General features: G+C 44.8%; 1 protein-coding gene across 6 annotated transcripts in view; it reads left to right on the top strand.

Moving 5' to 3' along the window:
* Positions 1 to 20,665, top strand: part of RBKS (ribokinase) — a 48,456-nt gene that overhangs the window by 19,883 nt on the left and 7,908 nt on the right. For 5 of the 6 annotated variants that reach the window (XM_072139942.1, XM_072139944.1, XM_072139943.1 and 2 more), the window contains exons 4-8: positions 3,216 to 3,279; positions 3,479 to 3,541; positions 3,630 to 3,794; positions 6,520 to 6,611; positions 6,765 to 6,953. In XM_072139942.1, coding sequence (XP_071996043.1) covers positions 3,216 to 3,279; positions 3,479 to 3,541; positions 3,630 to 3,794; positions 6,520 to 6,611; positions 6,765 to 6,953 — 573 coding nt within the window. The remainder of the gene's footprint in view (positions 1 to 3,215; positions 3,280 to 3,478; positions 3,542 to 3,629; positions 3,795 to 6,519; positions 6,612 to 6,764; positions 6,954 to 20,665) is intronic. The other variant, XM_072139947.1, reaches the window with a different exon arrangement.

Raw genomic sequence — 20,665 nt, 5'->3', positions numbered from 1 at the left:
AATACTGCCCCCTATGTACAAGAATATAACTACTATAATACTGCCCCCTATGTACAGGAATATAACTACTATAATACTGCCCCCTATGTACAGGAATATAACTACTATAATACTGCCCCCTATGTACAAGAATATAACTACTATAATACTGTCCCCTATGTACAAGAATATAACTACTATAATACTGCCCCCTATGTACAAGAATATAACTACTATAATACTGCCCCCTATGTACAAGAATATAACTACTATAATACTGCCCCCTATGTACAAGAATATAACTACTATAATACTGCCCCCTATGAACAGGAATATAACTACTATAATACTGCCCCTATGTACAGGAATATAACTACTATAATACTGCCCCCTATGTACAAGAATATAACTACTATAATACTGTCCCCTATGTACAAGAATATAACTACTATAATACTGCCCCCTATGTACAGGAAATATCTACTATAATACTGCCCCCTATGTACAAGAATATAACTACTATAATACTGCCCCCTATGTACAAGAATATAACTACTATAATACTACCCCCTATGTACAGGAATATAACTACTATAATACTGCCCCCTATGTACAAGAATATAACTACTATAATACTGCCCCCTATGTACAGGAATATAACTACTATAATACTGCCCCCTATGTACAGGAATATAACTACTATAATACTGCCCCCTATGTACAAGAATATAACTACTATAATACTGTCCCCTATGTACAAGAATATAACTACTATAATACTGCCCCCTATGTACAAGAATATAACTACTATAATACTGCCCCCTATGTACAAGAATATAACTACTATAATACTGCCCCCTATGTACAAGAATATAACTACTATAATACTGCCCCCTATGAACAGGAATATAACTACTATAATACTGCCCCCTATGTACAAGAATATAACTACTATAATACTGCCCCTATGTACAAGAATATAACTACTATAATACTGCCCCCTATGTACAAGAATATAACTACTATAATACTGCCCCCTATGTACAAGAATATAACTACTATAATACTGTCCCCTATGTACAAGAATATAACTACTATAATACTGCCCCCTATGTACAAGAATATAACTACTATAATACTGCCCCCTATGTACAAGAATATAACTACTATAATACTGCCCCCTATGAACAGGAATATAACTACTATAATACTGCCCCCTATGAACAGGAATATAACTACTATAATACTGCCCCCTATGTACAAGAATATAACTACTATAATACTGCCCCTATGTACAAGAATATAACTACTATAATACTGCCCCTATGTACAGGAATATAACTACTATAATACTGCCCCTATGTACAGGAATATAACTACTATAATACTGCCTCCTATGTACAAGAATATAACTACTATAATACTGCCCCCTATGTACAAGAATATAACTACTATAATACTGCCCCCTATGTGTAGGAATAGAACTACTATAATACTGCCCCCTATGTGTAGGAATATAACTACTATAATACTGCCCCCTATGTACAAGCCCCTCCCCTTATTAGACACTATACGCCGTGTTCTCTGTATCTCCTCTTGTCTCCTGGCACTATGTAACCTATGTCTCTCCTGGCGGTATTATTTCTGAGTTAGTTGTTGTTGGCGTTGCTGTTCCAGGCAGCCTATATTGGTGATTCCTGTGTTAGTCCTGGTGGTGGCGCTCTTCCTTCCTGGTGGTATTACTACACCCTCATTGCTCCCTGCAGGACTCTGCTGTTTGTCCGCAGATACTCTCTCTCATCCTGGTGCCAGTCATGGAGCCTTTATAATAAGTTCATTATCTTAGTGGAATGTCTGCTATGGAACCCAGACAAAGCTCTTTGCAGGTACGCTGCCCATTTGCACACATGGGCGTGTCCTCACACTGCTGTGCTCTGTGCTATCATCAGTTAGTGTTAGGTATTGTCCCTGAAGAGATACGTAATCATACATTTGTGTATGTTATTAGTAGCAGCAGGACTGTGGCGTATGGATTTATATTCCAGGATTCAATCTTCACCAAGTGCACTACTGAGGGTGTGTCCTCACACTGCTGTGCACTGTTCTCTCTGTATTGTACTGCTCTGACTGACTGCTTTAGTGAAGTGCAGAGAACAAAGAGCACAGCAGTGTGGGGACCTAAAAGTTTCCTTCTCACCATAAGGCTGCGTTCACACTCGTGTGTGCCCGTTGTGCCGTAGCACCGCCCCTCTCCCTAGAGACATATGGCGCACGGCGCTGTAATACGGGAAAAGATAGGACCGGGCGCATAACCATAGCACCGCCCATTGCCGTCCCCCAACCGTCGTGTGAATTCAGCCTAACAGTGGCCCAGTTTGCTACAATGTATCAGTGTTGCTTGGTTCCATCTTAGTTTTGGGCAAGAATGTCCTTGTTTTGTTGCAGCAAGCAGAGGTTTCTTTCTGACAGCCTCCTTCTGGCCGTCTCTTTCTGACCGTCTCCGTCTCCTTCTGACGGCCTCCTTCTGACGGCCTCCTTCTGACGGCCTCCTTCTGACGGCCTCCTTCTGACGGCCTCCTTCTGACGGCCTCCTTCTGACGGCCTCCTTCTGACTGCCTCCTTCTGACTGCCTCTTTCTGACGGCCTCCTTCTGACGGCCTCTTTCTGACTGCCTCTTTCTGACTGCCTCTTTCTGACTGCCTCTTTCTGACTGCCTCTTTCTGACTGCCTCTTTCTGACTGCCTCTTTCTGACTGCCTCCTTCTGACTGCCTCCTTCTGACTGCCTCTTTCTGACTGCCTCTTTCTGACTGCCTCTTTCTGACTGCCTCTTTCTGACTGCCTCTTTCTGACTGCCTCTTTCTGACTGCCTCTTTCTGACTGCCTCCTTCTGACGGCCTCCTTCTGACTGCCTCTTTCTGACTGCCTCTTTCTGACTGCCTCTTTCTGACTGCCTCTTTCTGACTGCCTCTTTCTGACTGCCTCCTTCTGACTGCCTCCTTCTGACTGCCTCTTTCTGACTGCCTCTTTCTGACTGCCTCTTTCTGACTGCCTCCTTCTGACTGCCTCCTTCTGACTGCCTCCTTCTGACTGCCTCCTTCTGACTGCCTCCTTCTGACTGCCTCCTTCTGACTGCCTCCTTCTGACTGCCTCCTTCTGACTGCCTCCTTCTGACTGCCTCCTTCTGACTGCCTCTTTCTGACTGCCTCCTTCTAACGGTCTATTTCTCTATATTCAGGTCGGTGACGATTCTTTTGGAAACAATTACATTGAAAACTTCAAGAAGAACAAGGTCTGCACAGGTAAGTGACCACCCCTGACCTCTCGCTGCCGTGCCATGGCCCTGAGCGCAGTCTTGCATGTACCCTGCCCTCTCTCTGCTCAGTCTCACAGCCGGCGCCCCCCTGCTGCCTGATATGGAGGTGCAGGGTACTATCCGTGTCCTGCCCCTCAGCGTTACATGTTACACGCCTGTTCACATGATCCTCTCCTGTCTTGCAGACTTTGTGTTACAGACCGCGGCAGCCGCTACCGGAGCCGCCTCCATCATAGTGAACGCAGAAGGTGACCAAATACTGTCAGATATTTACAGGATCTCTGCTTGCTGTCAGTGTCCAACAAACGATTGACTCTCAGTGATGTTTGTCCTCAGGACAGAACGCCATTGTTATCGTTGCCGGAGCAAATCTACTGCTGAGTCCTGAAGATCTGACCAAAGCCTCAGGAGCCATCACCGGAGCCCGGGTACTAGTGTGCCAACTGGAGATCACCCCCCAAGTGTCACTGGAGGCGCTGAGAGCCGCACACAGGAGCGGGGGTATAATAGTAGTTATATTCTTGTACATAGGGGGCAGTATTATAGTAGTTATATTCTTGTACATAGAGGGGCAGTATTATAGTAGTTATATTCCTGTACATAGGGGGCAGTATTATAGTAGTTATATTCTTGTACATAGGGGACAGTATTATAGTAGTTATATTCTTGTACATAGGGGGCAGTATTATAGTAGTTATATTCCTGTACATAGGGGACAGTATTATAGTAGTTATATTCCTGTACATAGGGGACAGTATTATAGTAGTTATATTCTTGTACATAGGGGGCAGTATTATAGTAGTTATATTCCTGTACATAGGGGACAGTATTATAGTAGTTATATTCTTGTACATAGGGGGCAGTATTATAGTAGTTATATTCCTGTACATAGGGGACAGTATTATAGTAGTTATATTCTTGTACATAGGGGCAGTATTATAGTAGTTATATTCCTGTACATAGGGGGCAGTATTATAGTAGTTATATTCTTGTACATAGGGGGCAGTATTATAGTAGTTATATTCTTGTACATAGGGGGCAGTATTATAGTAGTTATATTCCTGTACATAGGGGGCAGTATTATAGTAGTGATATTCCTGTACATAGGGGGCAGTATTATAGTAGTTATATTCTTGTACATAGGGGGCACTATTATAGTAGTTATATTCTTGTACATAGGGGGCAGTATTATAGTAGTTATATTCTTGTACATAGGGGGCAGTATTATAGTAGTTATATTCCTGTACGTAGGGGCAGTATTATAGTAGTTATATTCTTGTACATAGGGGGCAGTATTATAGCAGTTATATTCTTGTACATAGGGGGCAGTATTATAGCAGTTATATTCTTGTACATAGGGGGCAGTATTATAGCAGTTATATTCTTGTACATAGGGGGCAGTATTATAGTCATTATATTTTTGTACATAGGGGGCAGTATTATATTAGTTATATTCCTGTACATAGGGGGCAGTATTATAGTAGTTATATTCTTGTACATAGGGGGCAGTATTATAGTAGTTATATTCCTGTACATAGGGGACAGTATTATAGTAGTTATATTCTTGTACATAGGGGGCAGTATTATAGTAGTTATATTCCTGTACATAGGGGACAGTATTATAGTAGTTATATTCTTGTACATAGGGGCAGTATTATAGTAGTTATATTCCTGTACATAGGGGGCAGTATTATAGTAGTTATATTCTTGTACATAGGGGCAGTATTATAGTAGTTATATTCCTGTAAATAGGGGGCAGTATTATAGTAGTTATATTCCTGTACATAGGGGGCAGTATTATAGTAGTGATATTCCTGTACATAGGGGGCAGTATTATAGTAGTTATATTCTTGTACATAGGGGGCAGTATTATAGTAGTTATATTCTTGTACATAGGGGGCAGTATTATAGTAGTTATATTCTTGTACATAGGGGGCAGTATTATAGTAGTTATATTCCTGTACATAGGGGCAGTATTATAGTAGTTATATTCTTGTACATAGGGGGCAGTATTATAGCAGTTATATTCTTGTACATAGGGGGCAGTATTATAGCAGTTATATTCTTGTACATAGGGGGCAGTATTATAGCAGTTATATTCTTGTACATAGAGGGCAGTATTATAGTAGTTATATTCTTGTACATAGGGGGCAGTATTATAGTAGTTATATTCTTGTACATAGGGGGCAGTATTATAGTAGTTATATTCTTGTACATAGGGGGCAGTATTATATTAGTTATATTCCTGTAATAGGGGGCAGTAGTATAGTAGCTATATTCTTGTACATGGGGGGCAGTATTATAGTAGTTATATTCTTGTACATAGGGGGCAGTATTATAGTAGTTATATTCCTGTACATAGGGGGCAGTATTATAGTAGTTATATTCCTGTACATAGGGGGCAGTATTATAGTAGTTATATTCTTGTACTTAGGGAGCAGTATTATAGTAGTTATATTCTTGTACATAGGGGGCAGTATTATAGTAGTTATATTCCTGTACATAGGGGGCAGTATTATAGTAGTTATACTCCTGTACATAGGGGGCAGTATTATAGTAGTTATATTCTTGTACATAGGGGGCAGTATTATAGTAGTTATATTCTTGTACATAGGGGGCGGTATTATAGTAGTTATAGTCTTGTACATAGGGGCAGTATTATATATAGTAGTACACATGGTGCATCTTGGCCTATGTTCTCGGTCCTGTTAGAGGAGACATTTGCAGTTCATTAAGTAAACCAGGAAGTTGTTTATATAAAATCTCGTATTCGTCTTCATACGGGAATATTAGCCCCAGCTGTAGGGGTGAGTGCGGCCAAGTTGTCCGGGAGCCACAGGCCACACGGCTGCTATGAGTTATGCAGATAAGACGCTTTTGTGTTTTCCTTGTGCGGTGGTAAAGTCGTCTTTTCTGGATCTTTCATATTCGGCTCAAGATCGCCCCCTGCAGCACAGACTTACGTACATTATGGCGAATGTGACTGCATCATTACATGTGATTGAATCAGAACTTCTCTAATTGTACTTCAGCATATATCATAGCATTTACCCTCTGCTTGCTGTCGGTGAATGTGGGCACTCACACATCTGAGGGTTTGTTACATTTTAATCACCCAGTCTCCAGGGGGCGGGGACTGATACACTGTAGCGAGCACATCAGCTGTGTTCAGCAGTATAACATGTCATCTCATACGTATGTATCACCCTGTATCCCTTTTCTGTAGTGAGGACGATCTTTAACCCCGCGCCTGCTGTAGCTGACCTGGACCCCGATTTCTACTCTCATTCGGATATCTTCTGCTGCAATGAGAGTGAGGTGAGATTGTTACATTGTGTGATCTATGGATCTTTCTATAGGTCATATACAGCACCGCACGCTATGGGGGGACACCGACTCCCTGCAGGGTCCCTAGCTGTTCCACTGTGATCCCATTCTGGGATATATCCTGATCCCTATGTTTCCCCATAGGCGGAGATACTGACAGGGATCCCGGTGAGGAGCCCTAGTGATGCAGGGGCCGCAGGGTCGGCGCTCCTGGCCAGAGGCTGTCACCTCGTACTGGTCACCTTAGGAGGAGAGGGATGTGTCATCCTGTCCAAGGAAGACCCCAACCCCAAGCACATCCCAACACACAAAGTGAAAGCAGTAGACACTACGGTAAGGTCTTATTCTGCTATAGAGCGTATGACGTTAGTATATGACAGGGAGCAGTACTATCTGTGCCTGTATCATTGTCCTCTGTGCCCATGTCATTTTCAGGGAGCAGTACTATCTGTGCCTACACCATTGTCAGGGAGCAGTACTATCTGTATCTACACCATTTTCAGGGAGTAGTGCTATCTGTGCCTACACCATTGTCAGGGAGCAGTACTATCTGTGCCTACACCATTATCAGGGAGCAGTACTATCTGTGCCTACACCACTGTCGGGGAGCAGTACTATCTGTGCCTGCACCTCTGTCAGGGAGCAGTACTATCTGTGCCTGCACCTCTGTCAGGGAGCAGTACTATCTGTGCCTGCACCTCTGTCAGGGAGCAGTACTATCTGTGCCTACACCACTGTCAGGTAGCAGTACTATCTGTGCCTACACCATTGTCAGGGAGCAGTACTATCTGTGCCTACACCGCTGTCAGGGAGCAGTACTATCTGTGCCTACACCTCTGTCAGGGAGCAGTACTATCTGTGCCTACACCTCTGTCAGGGAGCAGTACTATCTGTGCCTACACCTCTGTCAGGGAGCAGTACTATCTGTGCCTACACCACTGTCAGGGAGCAGTACTATCTGTGCCTGCACCTCTGTCAGGGAGCAGTACTATCTGTGCCTACACCTCTGTCAGGTAGCAGTACTATCTGTGCCTACACCTCTGTCAGGGAGCAGTACTATCTGTGCCTACACTGCTGTCAGGGAGCAGTACTATCTGTGCCTACACCTCTGTCAGGTAGCAGTACTATCTGTGCCTACACCTCTGTCAGGTAGCAGTACTATCTGTGCCTACACCTCTGTCAGGGAGCAGTACTATCTGTGCCTACACCACTGTCAGGGAGCAGTACTATCTGTGCCTGCACCTCTGTCAGGGAGCAGTACTATCTGTGCCTACACCTCTGTCAGGTAGCAGTACTATCTGTGCCTACACCTCTGTCAGGGAGCAGTACTATCTGTGCCTACACCTCTGTCAGGTAGCAGTACTATCTGTGCCTACACCTCTGTCAGGGAGCAGTACTATCTGTGCCTACACTGCTGTCAGGGAGCAGTACTATCTGTGCCTACACCTCTGTCAGGGAGCAGTACTATCTGTGCCTACACCACTGTCAGGGAGCAGTACTATCTGTGCCTGCACCTCTGTCAGGGAGCAGTACTATCTGTGCCTACACCTCTGTCAGGTAGCAGTACTATCTGTGCCTACACCTCTGTCAGGGAGCAGTACTATCTGTGCCTACACCTCTGTCAGGTAGCAGTACTATCTGTGCCTACACCTCTGTCAGGGAGCAGTACTATCTGTGCCTACACTGCTGTCAGGGAGCAGTACTATCTGTGCCTACACCTCTGTCAGGGAGCAGTACTATCTGTGCCTACACCTCTGTCAGGTAGCAGTACTATCTGTGCCTACACCTCTGTCAGGGAGCAGTACTATCTGTGCCTACACCACTGTCAGGGAGCAGTACTATCTGTGCCTGCACCTCTGTCAGGGAGCAGTACTATCTGTGCCTACACCTCTGTCAGGTAGCAGTACTATCTGTGCCTACACCTCTGTCAGGGAGCAGTACTATCTGTGCCTACACTGCTGTCAGGGAGCAGTACTATCTGTGCCTACACCTCTGTCAGGTAGCAGTACTATCTGTGCCTACACCTCTGTCAGGGAGCAGTACTATCTGTGCCTACACCACTGTCAGGCAGCAGTACTATCTGTGCCTGCACCTCTGTCAGGGAGCAGTACTATCTGTGCCTGCACCACTGTCAGGGAGCAGTACTATCTGTGCCTACACCACTGTCAGGGAGCAGTACTATCTGTGCCTGCACCTCTGTCAGGGAGCAGTACTATCTGTGCCTGCACCACTGTCAGAGAGCAGTACTATCTGTGCCTACACCTCTGTCAGGGAGCAGTACTATCTGTGCCTGCACCTCTGTCAGGGAGCAGTACTATCTGTGCCTGCACCTCTGTCAGGGAGCAGTACTATCTGTGCCTACACCACTGACAGGTAGCAGTACTATCTGTGCCTGCACCATTGTCAGGTAGCAGTACTATCTGTGCCTACACCATTGTCAGGTAGCAGTACTATCTGTGCCTGCACCTCTGTCAGGGAGCAGTACTATCTGTGCCTACACCATTGTCAGGGAGCACTACTATCTGTGCCTGCACCTCTGTCAGGGAGCAGGACTATCTGTGCCTGCACCTCTGTCAGGGAGCAGTACTATCTGTGCATACACCACTGACAGGTAGCAGTACTATCTGTGCCTGCACCATTGTCAGGTAGCAGTACTATCTGTGCCTACACCATTGTCAGGTAGCAGTACTATCTGTGCCTGCACCTCTGTCAGGGAGCAGTACTATCTGTGCCTACACCACTGTCAGGGAGCAGTACTATCTGTGCCTGCACCTCTGTCAGGGAGCAGTACTATCTGTGCCTACACCCCTGCCAGGGGGCAGTACTATCTGTGCCTACACCCCTGCCAGGGAGCAGTACTATCTGTGACTACACCACTGACAGGTAGCAGTACTATCTGTGCCTGCACCTCTGTCAGGGAGCAGTACTATCTGTGCCTGCACCATTGTCAGGGATCAGTACTATCTGTGCCTACACCACTGTCAGGGAGCAGTACTATCTGTGCCTACACTACTGTCAGGGAGCAGTACTATCTGTGCCTGCACCACTGTCAGGGAGCAGTACTATCTGTGCCTACACCATTGTCAGGTAGCAGTACTATCTGTGCCTGCACCTCTGTCAGGGAGCAGTACTATCTGTGCCTGCACCATTGCCAGGTAGCATTACTATCTGTGCCTGCACCTCTGTCAGGGAGCATTACTATCTAGGTCCTCGGCTATGGTTTTCCTCTATCGGCCAGTAAATGGTTAATGTTGTGGTGTGCAGCGGAGCAGACGCCTCCATCCAGGTAATGAATGCGGTGAGAGCCGGTGACGCGGCTGACGCTCCGCCATTACTATGCGTCCCCCTCCCCCTCTCCTGGGGGATCAGCTATAAATATCTCTCTAATATTTTTAGCTCCTGCGTAAAAGATTTCGCTCGAATTAGCAAATTCTGCAGGTCACATGAGGCGCGGGGGCTGGAGGGCGCAGGACCACGCAGGGGGCACAGGGTACACAACGTCACGGAACGGCACTTACTGACTGTATTATGGGCCAACGTGGAGGGGTATAGAGAAGCCACATTCACTTAGGCCCTTAAAGGGGTGAGCCAGTGTTATGTATTGTCCTTGGATAGATGTGTAATCAGACCTCACACTGCTGTGCTCTGTGCTCTCTGCAGCCAGTGTGATGTATTGTCCTTGGATAGATGTGTAATCAGACCTCACCCTGCTGTGCTCTGTGCTCTCTGCAGCCAGTGTTATGTATAGTCCCCGGAGAGATGTGTGATCAGTCCTCACACTGCTGTGCTCTGTGCTCTCTGCAGCCAGTGTTATGTATTGTCCCTGGAGAGATGTGTAATCAGTCCTCACACTGCTGTGCTCTGTGCTCTCTGCAGCCAGTGTTATGTATTGTCCCTGGAGAGATGTGTAATCAGACCTCACACTGCTGTGCTCTGAGCTCTCTGCAGCCAGTGTTATGTACTGTCCCTGGAGAGATGTGTAATCAGACCTCACACTGCTGTGCTCTGTGCTCTCTGCAGCCAGTGTTATGTACTGTCCCTGGAGAGATGTGTAATCAGACCTCACACTGCTGTGCTCTGTGCTCCCTGCAGCCAGTGTTATGTATTGTCCCTGGAGTGATGTGTAATCAGACCTCACACTGCTGTGCTCTGTGCTCTCTGCAGCCAGTGTTATGTACTGTCCCTGGAGAGATGTGTAATCAGACCTCGCACTGCTGTGCTCTGTGCTCCCTGCAGCCAGTGTTATGTATTGTCCCTGGAGAGATGTGTAATCAGACCTCACACTGCTGTGCTCTGTGCTCTCTGCAGCCAGTGTTATGTATTGTCCCTGGAGAGATGTGTAATCAGACCTCACACTGCTGTGCTCTGAGCTCTCTGCAGCCAGTGTTATGTATTGTCCCTGGAGAGATGTGTAATCAGACCTCACACTGCTGTGCTCTGTGCTCTCTGCAGCCAGTGTTATGTATTGTCCCTGGAGAGATGTGTAATCTGACCTTTGTGTATTTTGTAAGTAGCAGCAGGACTGTGATATATGGATTTATATTCCAGGATTGTACAGGAGGTGTATCCTCACACTGCTGTGCTCTCTATATTGAGCTGCTCCCTTGTCCCCTTTCTCTGCTCTGAGTGAGTGCTGTAGTAATTATTCTGAAGTAAAGGGGAGTGGCTAAGGAGCGTCTTACTAGAAAGTTCACAGAGCACAGCAGTGTGAGGACACAGTCCCAGTATAATCCTGGAATATAAATCAATATATCACAGTCCTGCTGCTACTAACAGCGTACACAAAGGTCTGATTACACATCTCTCCAGGGACAATACATAACACTGGCTGCAGAGTGCACAGATCACAGCAGTGTGAGGTCTGATTACACATCTCTCCAGGGATAATACATAACACTGGCTGCAGAGAGCACAGAGCACAGCAGTGTGAGGTCTGATTACACATCTCTCCAGGGACAATACATAACACTGGCTGCAGAGTGCACAGATCACAGCAGTGTGAGGTCTGATTACACATCTCTCCAGGGATAATACATAACACTGGCTGCAGAGAGCACAGAGCACAGCAGTGTGAGGTCTGATTACACATCTCTCCAGGGATAATACATAACACTGGCTGCAGAGAGCACAGAGCACAGCAGTGTGAAGTCTGATTACACATCTCTCCAGGGACAATACATAACACTGGCTGCAGAGAGCACAGCAGTGTGAGGTCTGATTACACATCTCTCCAGGGACAATACATAACACTGGCTGCAGAGAGCACAGAGCACAGCAGTGTGAGGTCTGATTACACATCTCTCCAGGGACAATACATCACACTGGCTGCAGAGAGCACAGAGCACAGCAGTGTGAGGTCTGATTACACATCTCTCCAGGGACAATACATCACACTGGCTGCAGAGAACACAGAGCACAGCAGTGTGAGGTCTGATTACACATCTCTCCAGAGACAATACATCACACTGGCTGCAGAGAGCACAGAGCACAGCAGTGTGAGGTCTGATTACACATCTCTCCAGGGACAATACATAACACTGGCTGGTTTCCAGCTTTCCCAGGATCCTCAAAGACAAATCGACCATGTTGTGTGGTTCTTCATCTGCTGCACCAGTGTCATCTGAGAGGAAGCAGGAAAAGTCTGCGGGTTCTTTATAGTAAGTGATTATCACAGAAGAAAGTGGAGAAGTCGTCACTTTATCTGCCCCATACACAGCCGCACACTTCTCTATTTCCGCTCTCTGTCTTAGCGTTTTCACATTGTTACTTTCACTGCTCTTGTACATAGGGGCAGTATTATAGTAGTTATATTCCTGCAGCACATAGGGGGCAGTATTATAGTAGTTATATTCCTGTACATAGGGGGCAGTATTATAGTAGTTATATTCCTGTACATAGGGGGCAGTATTATAGTAGTTATATTCCTGTACATAGGGGGCAGTATTATAGTAGTTATATTCTTGTACATAGAGGGCAGTATTATAGTAGTTATATTCTTGTACACAGGGGGGCAGTATTATAGTAGTTATATTCTTGTACATAGGGGGCAGTATTATAGTAGTTATATTCCTGTACATAGGGGGCAGTATTATAGTAGTTATATTCTTGTACATAGGGGGCAGTATTATAGTAGTTATATTCCTGTACATAGGGGGCAGTATTATAGTAATTATATTCTTGTACATAGGGGGCAGTATTATAGTAGTTATATTCTTGTACATAGGGGGCAGTATTATAGTAGTTATATTCTTGTACATAGGGGGCAGTATTATAGTAGTTATATTCCTGTACATAGGGGCAGTATTATAGTAGTTATATTCCTGTACATAGGGGGCAGTATTATAGTAGTTATATTCCTGTACATAGGGGGCAGTATTATAGTAGTTATATTCTTGTACATAGGGGGCAGTATTATAGTAGTTATATTCTTGTACATAGGGGGCAGTATTATAGTAGTTATATTCCTGTACATAGGGGGTAGTATTATAGTAGTTATATTCTTGTACATAGGGGGCAGTATTATAGTAGTTATATTCTTGTACATAGGGGGTAGTATTATAGTAGTTATATTCTTGTACATAGGGGGCAGTATTATAGTAGTTATATTCTTGTACATAGGGGGTAGTATTATAGTAGTTATATTCCTGTACATAGGGGGCAGTATTATAGTAGTTATATTCCTGTACATAGGGGGCAGTATTATAGTAGTTATATTCCTGTACATAGGGGGCAGTATTATAGTAGTTATATTCTTGTACATAGGGTACAGTATTATAGTAGTTATATTCTTGTACATAGGGTACAGTATTATAGTAGTTATATTCCTGTACATAGGGTGTAGTATTATAGTAGTTATATTCTTGTACATAGGGAGCAGTATTATAGTAGTTATATTCTTGTACATAGGGGGGCAGTATTATAGTAGTTATATTCTTGTACATAGGGGACAGTATTATAGTAGTTATATTCTTGTACATAGGGGGCAGTATTATAGTAGTTATATTCCTGTACATAGGAAGCAGTATTATAGTAGTTATATTCTTGTACATAAGGGGCAGTATTATAGTAGTTATATTCTTGTACATAGGGGGCAGTATTATAGTAGTTATATTCTTGTACATAGGAAGCAGTATTATAGTAGTTATATTCTTGTACATAGGGGGCAGTATTATAGCAGTTATATTCTTGTACATAAGGGGCAGTATTATAGTAGTTATATTCTTGTACATAGGAAGCAGTATTATAGTAGTTATATCCCTGTACATAGGGGGCAGTATTATAGTAGTTATATTCTTGTACATAGGGGGCAGTATTATAGTAGTTATATTCTTGTACATAGGAGGCAGTATTATAGTAGTTATATTCTTGTACATAGGGGGCAGTAGTATAGTAGTTATATTCTTGTACATAAGGGGCAGTATTATAGTAGTTATATTCTTGTACATAGGGGGCAGTATTATAGTAGTTATATTCTTGTACATAGGGGGCAGTACTATAGTAGTTATATTCCTGTACATAGGAGGCAGTATTATAGTAGTTATATTCCTGTACATAGGGGGCAGTATAATAGTAGTTATATTCCTGTACATAGGGTGCAGTATTATAGTAGTTATATTCCTGTACATAGGGGGCAGTATTATAGTAGTTATATTCTTGTACATAGGGGGCAGTATTATAGTAGTTATATTCTTGTACATAGGGAGCAGTATTATAGTAGTTATATTCCTGTACATAGGGGGCAGTATTATAGTAGTTATATTCTTGTACATAGGGAGCAGTATTATAGTAGTTATATTCCTGTACATAGGGGCAGTATTATAGTAGTTATATTCCTGTACATAGGGGGCTGTATTATAGTAGTTATATTCTTGTACATAGGGAGCAGTATTATAGTAGTTATATTCCTGTACATAGGGGCAGTATTATAGTAGTTATATTCCTGTACATAGGAGGCAGTATTATAGTAGTTATATTCCTGTACATAGGAGGCAGTATTATAGTAGTTATATTCCTGTACATAGGAGGCAGTATTATAGTAGTTATATTCCTGTACATAGGGGGCAGTATTATAGTAGTTATATTCTTGTATATAGGGGGCAGTATTATAGGAGTTATATTCCTGTACATAGGGGACAGTATTATAGTAGTTATATTCTTGTACATAGGGGGCAGTATTATAGGAGTTATATTCCTGTACATAGGGGGCAGTATTATAGTAGTTATATTCTTGTACATAAGGGGCAGTATTATAGTAGTTATATTCTTGTACATAGGGGGCAGTATTATAGTAGTTATATTCTTGTATATAGGGGCAGTATTATAGTAGTTATATTCCTGTACATAGGGGGCAGTATTATAGTAGTTATATTCTTGTACATAGGGGGCAGTATTATAGTAGTTATATTCCTGTACATAGGAGGCAGTATTATAGTAGTTATATTCTTGTACATAGGGGGCAGTATTATAGTAGTTATATTCTTGTACATAGTGGGCAGTATTATAGTAGTTATATTCTTGTACATAGTGGGCAGTATTATAGTAGTTATATTCTTGTACATAGTGGGCAGTATTATAGTAGTTATATTCTTGTACATAGGGAGCAGTATTATAGTAGTTATATTCCTGTACATAAGGGGCAGTAGTATAGTAGTTATATTACTGTACATAAGGGGCAGTATTATAGTAGTTATATTACTGTACATAGGGGGCAGTATTATAGTAGTTATATTCCTGTACATAGGGGGCAGTATTATAGTAGTTATATTCTTGTACATAGAGGGCAGTATTATAGTAGTTATATTCCTGTACATAAGGGGCAGTAGTATAGTAGTTATATTCCTGTACATAGGGGGCAGTATTATAGTAGTTATATTCTTGTACATAGGGGGCAGTATTATAGTAGTTATATTCCTGTACATAGGGGGCAGTATTATAGTAGTTATATTCCTGTACATAGTGGGCAGTATTATAGTAGTTATATCCTTGTACATAGGGGCAGTATTATAGTAGTTATATTCTTGTACATAAGGGGCAGTATTATAGTAGTCATATTCTTGTACATAGGGGGCAGTATTAGTATTTAGCACTTCGGGTTCGTGTCCGTGCAGTATCGGTTGTGTATTCCAGTATTAGTTCTTGTCTTGGGACCACCCAGTAATAATTGCAGCGTCGTCCTCGTTGCTGTAAATCCGTTCTCTATTTCCTGATGAAAAGCCTCATTACTGTGATGTGTGAGGCCTCCCAGGAGGACGCCGCTGCCTGTGGTCACTCTCCTGGGGGCCATTATTAGGGGATGCGCCTATAGAAAGGGTTAAGTCTTTGGGCGGTCGGTTCCTCCGCTGCAGGGGAGACATCAGGGTGACACAGATATAATGGGGTCCGGGGGTCCACATGATGGCGCTATGGTTCATGCTGTGATATATGACGCCTATAGAGCCACAATGTATCGACATCATCATAACCCACTGTGAGCCAACGGAATAAAACGTTTACCAAACTTGGTTCAAAACTTTTTAAAAATCTTCTATTGGTTCTTAATATTCTACCAATTTTTTTTTTAATATTTAAAAAATTCTCCTGGATTTTTTGAATTCTCTTACTATTTTAAATGATAATTCTTTCCATCTCTTGCGTTATTTTCCGTGATTTTACTTTTGAATGTCTTTGCTTTTTCTAGTTTTAGTGTTTCGTTACTTTCCGTCTCTGATCACATTTTCCGCAGTTTTATTATTTTCATATCTGATCAATAGAAAAACTAGAAAAAAAAATGTAAACTTTTTCTTTTGAATTTTTTTATTTTTTTTGTTGTTTGCTTAATTATTTTTTTTTTTAATAAGTTCACATTTCCGTAGTTGGTTCAGAAAGTGAATGTCCCCCTATGGATATAATCCTCTTATACTGTACAGGCAGTCCCCGGGTTACGTACAAGATAGGGACCGGAGGTTTGTTCTTAAGTTGAATTTGTATGTAAGTCGAAACTGTATATTTTATAATGGTAGATTCAGACAAGAAAAATTTTGGCCCCAGTGATAATTGGAGTTTAAACATTTTTTGCTGTAATGGGACCCAGGATTATCAATAAAGCTTCATTACAGATGCCTTACAGCTGATTATTGCAGTCTGGGGCTATAGTAACATCCAGAGAGGTCACCAGAGTTCAGAGGGGTCTGTCTGTAACTATGGGTTGTCTGTAAGTCGGGTGTCCTTAAGTAGGGGACCGCCTGTAACTTATCCCGACAGGACGTTACTATAGGGCTCCTTAGATCACACCGTGGACCTTCAGAGCTGAGGGTTTGCTCCAGTGTTTCAGTCAGGAGGGTGTATATGGGGCAGGTGCTCATGCAGCGTTCCCACTAATTGACTCATCCACATTATTTCTCCTCTGGAACGATATGAAGGTGTGGAGGCGATGACTAAGCAATTAGACAGCAACCACAAGGGCAGGGACCTGCCAGCGGGGGGCGCTCATCCTCACCACAGGTGCCCAAACCAAACACATATATCACACTGGCACCAGTAAACTCAATGACCTTCCTCCAGTCCGGTTACTATGACGGGCGCCCCTTTAAGAACCTGCATCCCGTTACGTCACTCTGAGGGGTCCCCCCCCCATTGTGAATGTCACCTGTTATCCAGATGCATAGGGCGCCCCTCTCTGGTGGACTCATGCATTACACTGATCACCCATTAATTGTCATGTAATACCCTCATCTGCCTGCAGGGGTGCTGTAGGAAAGGTAACAGTGACTTGAGTGACCCCGTAGATCATTATTACTAAATGCCTGGTAACCTGCTGACTTCCTGTGGACTCTAAGGGAAAGTATGGGGCCGCTATCAACCATTTGGTTTGTTCTTATGTTCATTTTAATATTCTTTATTTATTTTCATGCCTTGGGGCAAATAGCTGAGTAACTTTTGGGAAGATTAGTCATCGCTCTGTCATGCGGGTCAGAAGTCGCTGATTGTAAAGAGTTAATGATACGGGTGCCCTACGCCCCCCCCCCCCCCAATCAGTTCTACAAGCGGAAACAACGTTGCAAATTCAGTTATACAAGTGGCAACAATGTTACAAATAAAATAATAAAAATAATAATTCCTTTATTTATATACCGCACACAGATTACGCAGCGCTGCACAGAGATTGCCAGATCAGTCCCTGTCCCCATGGGGCTCACAATCTAATCACCTACCAGTATGTTTTGGGGTGTGGGAGGAAACCGGAGGAAACCCATGCAAACACGGAGAGAACATACAAACTCTTTGCAGATGTTGACCCTGGGACTTGAACCCAGGACCCCAGCGCTGCAAGGCTGTAATGCTAACCACTAAGCCACCAATATCACATACAGTTATATACACATGGATACAATGTCACACATTACCTCCTATCCCATTACAATCGCTTCACTGCCTTGTATTGATCTTGAGTCACATACTCCAGTCACATCCAAAGCTGCATCTACAGGTCTCTCATTCATCCTGAGATTGCATGATGTTATACACACTACATATCCCACAATGCAGTGCAGCTGAATGTCACCTGCATGGGCTCAGCACCAGATCTATGATCAGTATTGTAAGATGTGCTCTATGCAGGACGGGACCCAGCAGGGTGATCAGGAGAAGGATTGTGAATGCTGCTTTGGAAGTGACTGGAGTACAGACTCCTCTGGATTTTCAGGAAACCCTGGATTGGATTTCTGCTGCCTGTGAATTCATCTTTACTGGCAGGGGGGTAACTAGGAGACCCAGGGCCCCATAGCAGACTCCTGAATGGGGCCCTCTTAAAAAATATACACAACTGTACAAACACGTGAGTTACGATCACACATACAGTGTACAATACATACAATACCATATATATCCATGCATCATATGCACAGACAAACAGCGAATGCACACACATATACAGCATCTACACTCACCGGCCACTTTATTAGGTCCACCATGCTAGTAACGGGTTGGACCCCCTTTTGCCTTCAGAACTGCCTCAATTCTTCGTGGCATAGATACAACAAGGTGCTGGAAGCTCCTCAGAGATTTTGCTCCATAGTGACATGATGGCATCACACAGTTGCCGCAGATTTGTCGGCTGCACATCCATGATGCGAATCTCCCGTTCCACCACATCCCAAAGATGCTCTATTGGATGAGATCTGGTGACTGTGGAGCCATTTGTGTCCAGTGACCTCATTGTCATGTTCAAGAAACCAGTCTGAGATGCTTCCAGCTTTATGACATGGCGCATTATCCTGCTGAAAGTAGCCATCAGATGTTACAGGGTACATTGTGCTCATAAAGGGATGGACATGGGCAGCAACAATACTCAGGTAGGCTGTGGCGTTGTACCAAGGGGCCCAAAGACACCATGACACCACCACCACCAGCCTGAACCGCTGATACAAGGCAGGATGGATCCATGACACCACCACCACCAGCCTGACCCGCTGATACAAGGCAGGATGGATCCATGACACCAGCACCACCAGCCTGACCCGCTGATACAAGGCAGGATGGATCCATGACACCACCACCACCAGCCTGAGCCGCTGATACAAGGCAGGATGGATCCATGACACCACCACCACCAGCCTGAGCCGCTGATACAAGGCAGGATGGATCCATGACACCCCCACCACCAGCCTGAGCCGCTGATACAAGGCAGGATGGATCCATGACACCACCACCACCAGCCTGAGCCGCTGATACAAGGCAGGATGGATCCATGACACCAGCACCACCAGCCTGAGCCGCTGATACAAGGCAGGATGGATCCATGACACCACCACCACCAGCCTGAGCCGCTGATACAAGGCAGGATGGATCCATGACACCACCACCAGCCTGACCCGCTGATACAAGGCAGGATGGATCCATGACACCACCAGCACCAGCCTGACCCGGTGATACAAGGCAGGATGGATCCATGACACCACCACCACCAGCCTGACCCGCTGATACAAGGCAGGATGGATCCATGACACCACCACCACCAGCCTGAGCCGCTGATACAAGGCAGGATGGATCCATGACACCACCACCACCAGCCTGACCCGCTGATACAAGGCAGGATGGATCCATGACACCACCACCACGAGCCTGACCCGCTGATACAAGGCAGGATGGATCCATGACACCAGCACCACCAGCCTGAGCCGCTGATACAAGGCAGGATGGATCCATGACACCACCACCACCAGCCTGAGCCGCTGATACAAGGCAGGATGGATCCATGACACCACCACCACCAGCCTGACCCGCTGATACAAGGCAGGATGGATCCATGACACCACCACCACCAGCCTGAGCCGCTGATACAAGGCAGGAGGGATCCATGACACCACCACCACCAGCCTGAGCCGCTGATACAAGGCAGGATGGATCCATGACACCACCACCACCAGCCTGAGCCGCTGATACAAGGCAGGATGGATCCATGACACCACCACCACCAGCCTGAGCCGCTGATACAAGGCAGGATGGATCCATGACACCAGCACCACCAGCCTGAGCCGCTGATACAAGGCAGGATGGATCCATGACACCACCACCACCAGCCTGAGCCGCTGATACAAGGCAGGATGGATCCATGACACCACCACCACCAGCCTGAGCCGCTGATACAAGGCAGGATGGATCCATGACACCAGCACCACCAGCCTGACCCGCTGATACAAGGCAGGATGGATCCATGACACCACCACCACCAGCCTGACCCGCTGATACAAGGCAGGATGGATCCATGACACCACTACCACCAGCCTGAGCCGCTGATACAAGGCAGGATGGATCCATGACACCACCACCACCAGCCTGAGCCGCTGATACAAGGCAGGATGGATCCATGACACCACCACCACCAGCCTGAGCCGCTGATACAAGGCAGGATGGATCCATGACACCACCACCACCAGCCTGACCCGCTGATACAAGGCAGGATGGATCCATGACACCACCACCACCAGCCTGACCCGCTGATACAAGGCAGGATGGATCCATGACACCACCACCACCAGCCTGACCCGCTGATACAAGGCAGGATGGAT

This window comes from Engystomops pustulosus, chromosome 3 (assembly GCF_040894005.1).
Source record: "Engystomops pustulosus chromosome 3, aEngPut4.maternal, whole genome shotgun sequence".
In the NCBI taxonomy this organism is placed as follows: domain Eukaryota; kingdom Metazoa; phylum Chordata; class Amphibia; order Anura; family Leptodactylidae; genus Engystomops; species Engystomops pustulosus.
The sequence above is the reverse complement of the archived record's forward strand: the minus strand, read 5'-3'. Positions and strand labels throughout refer to the sequence as shown.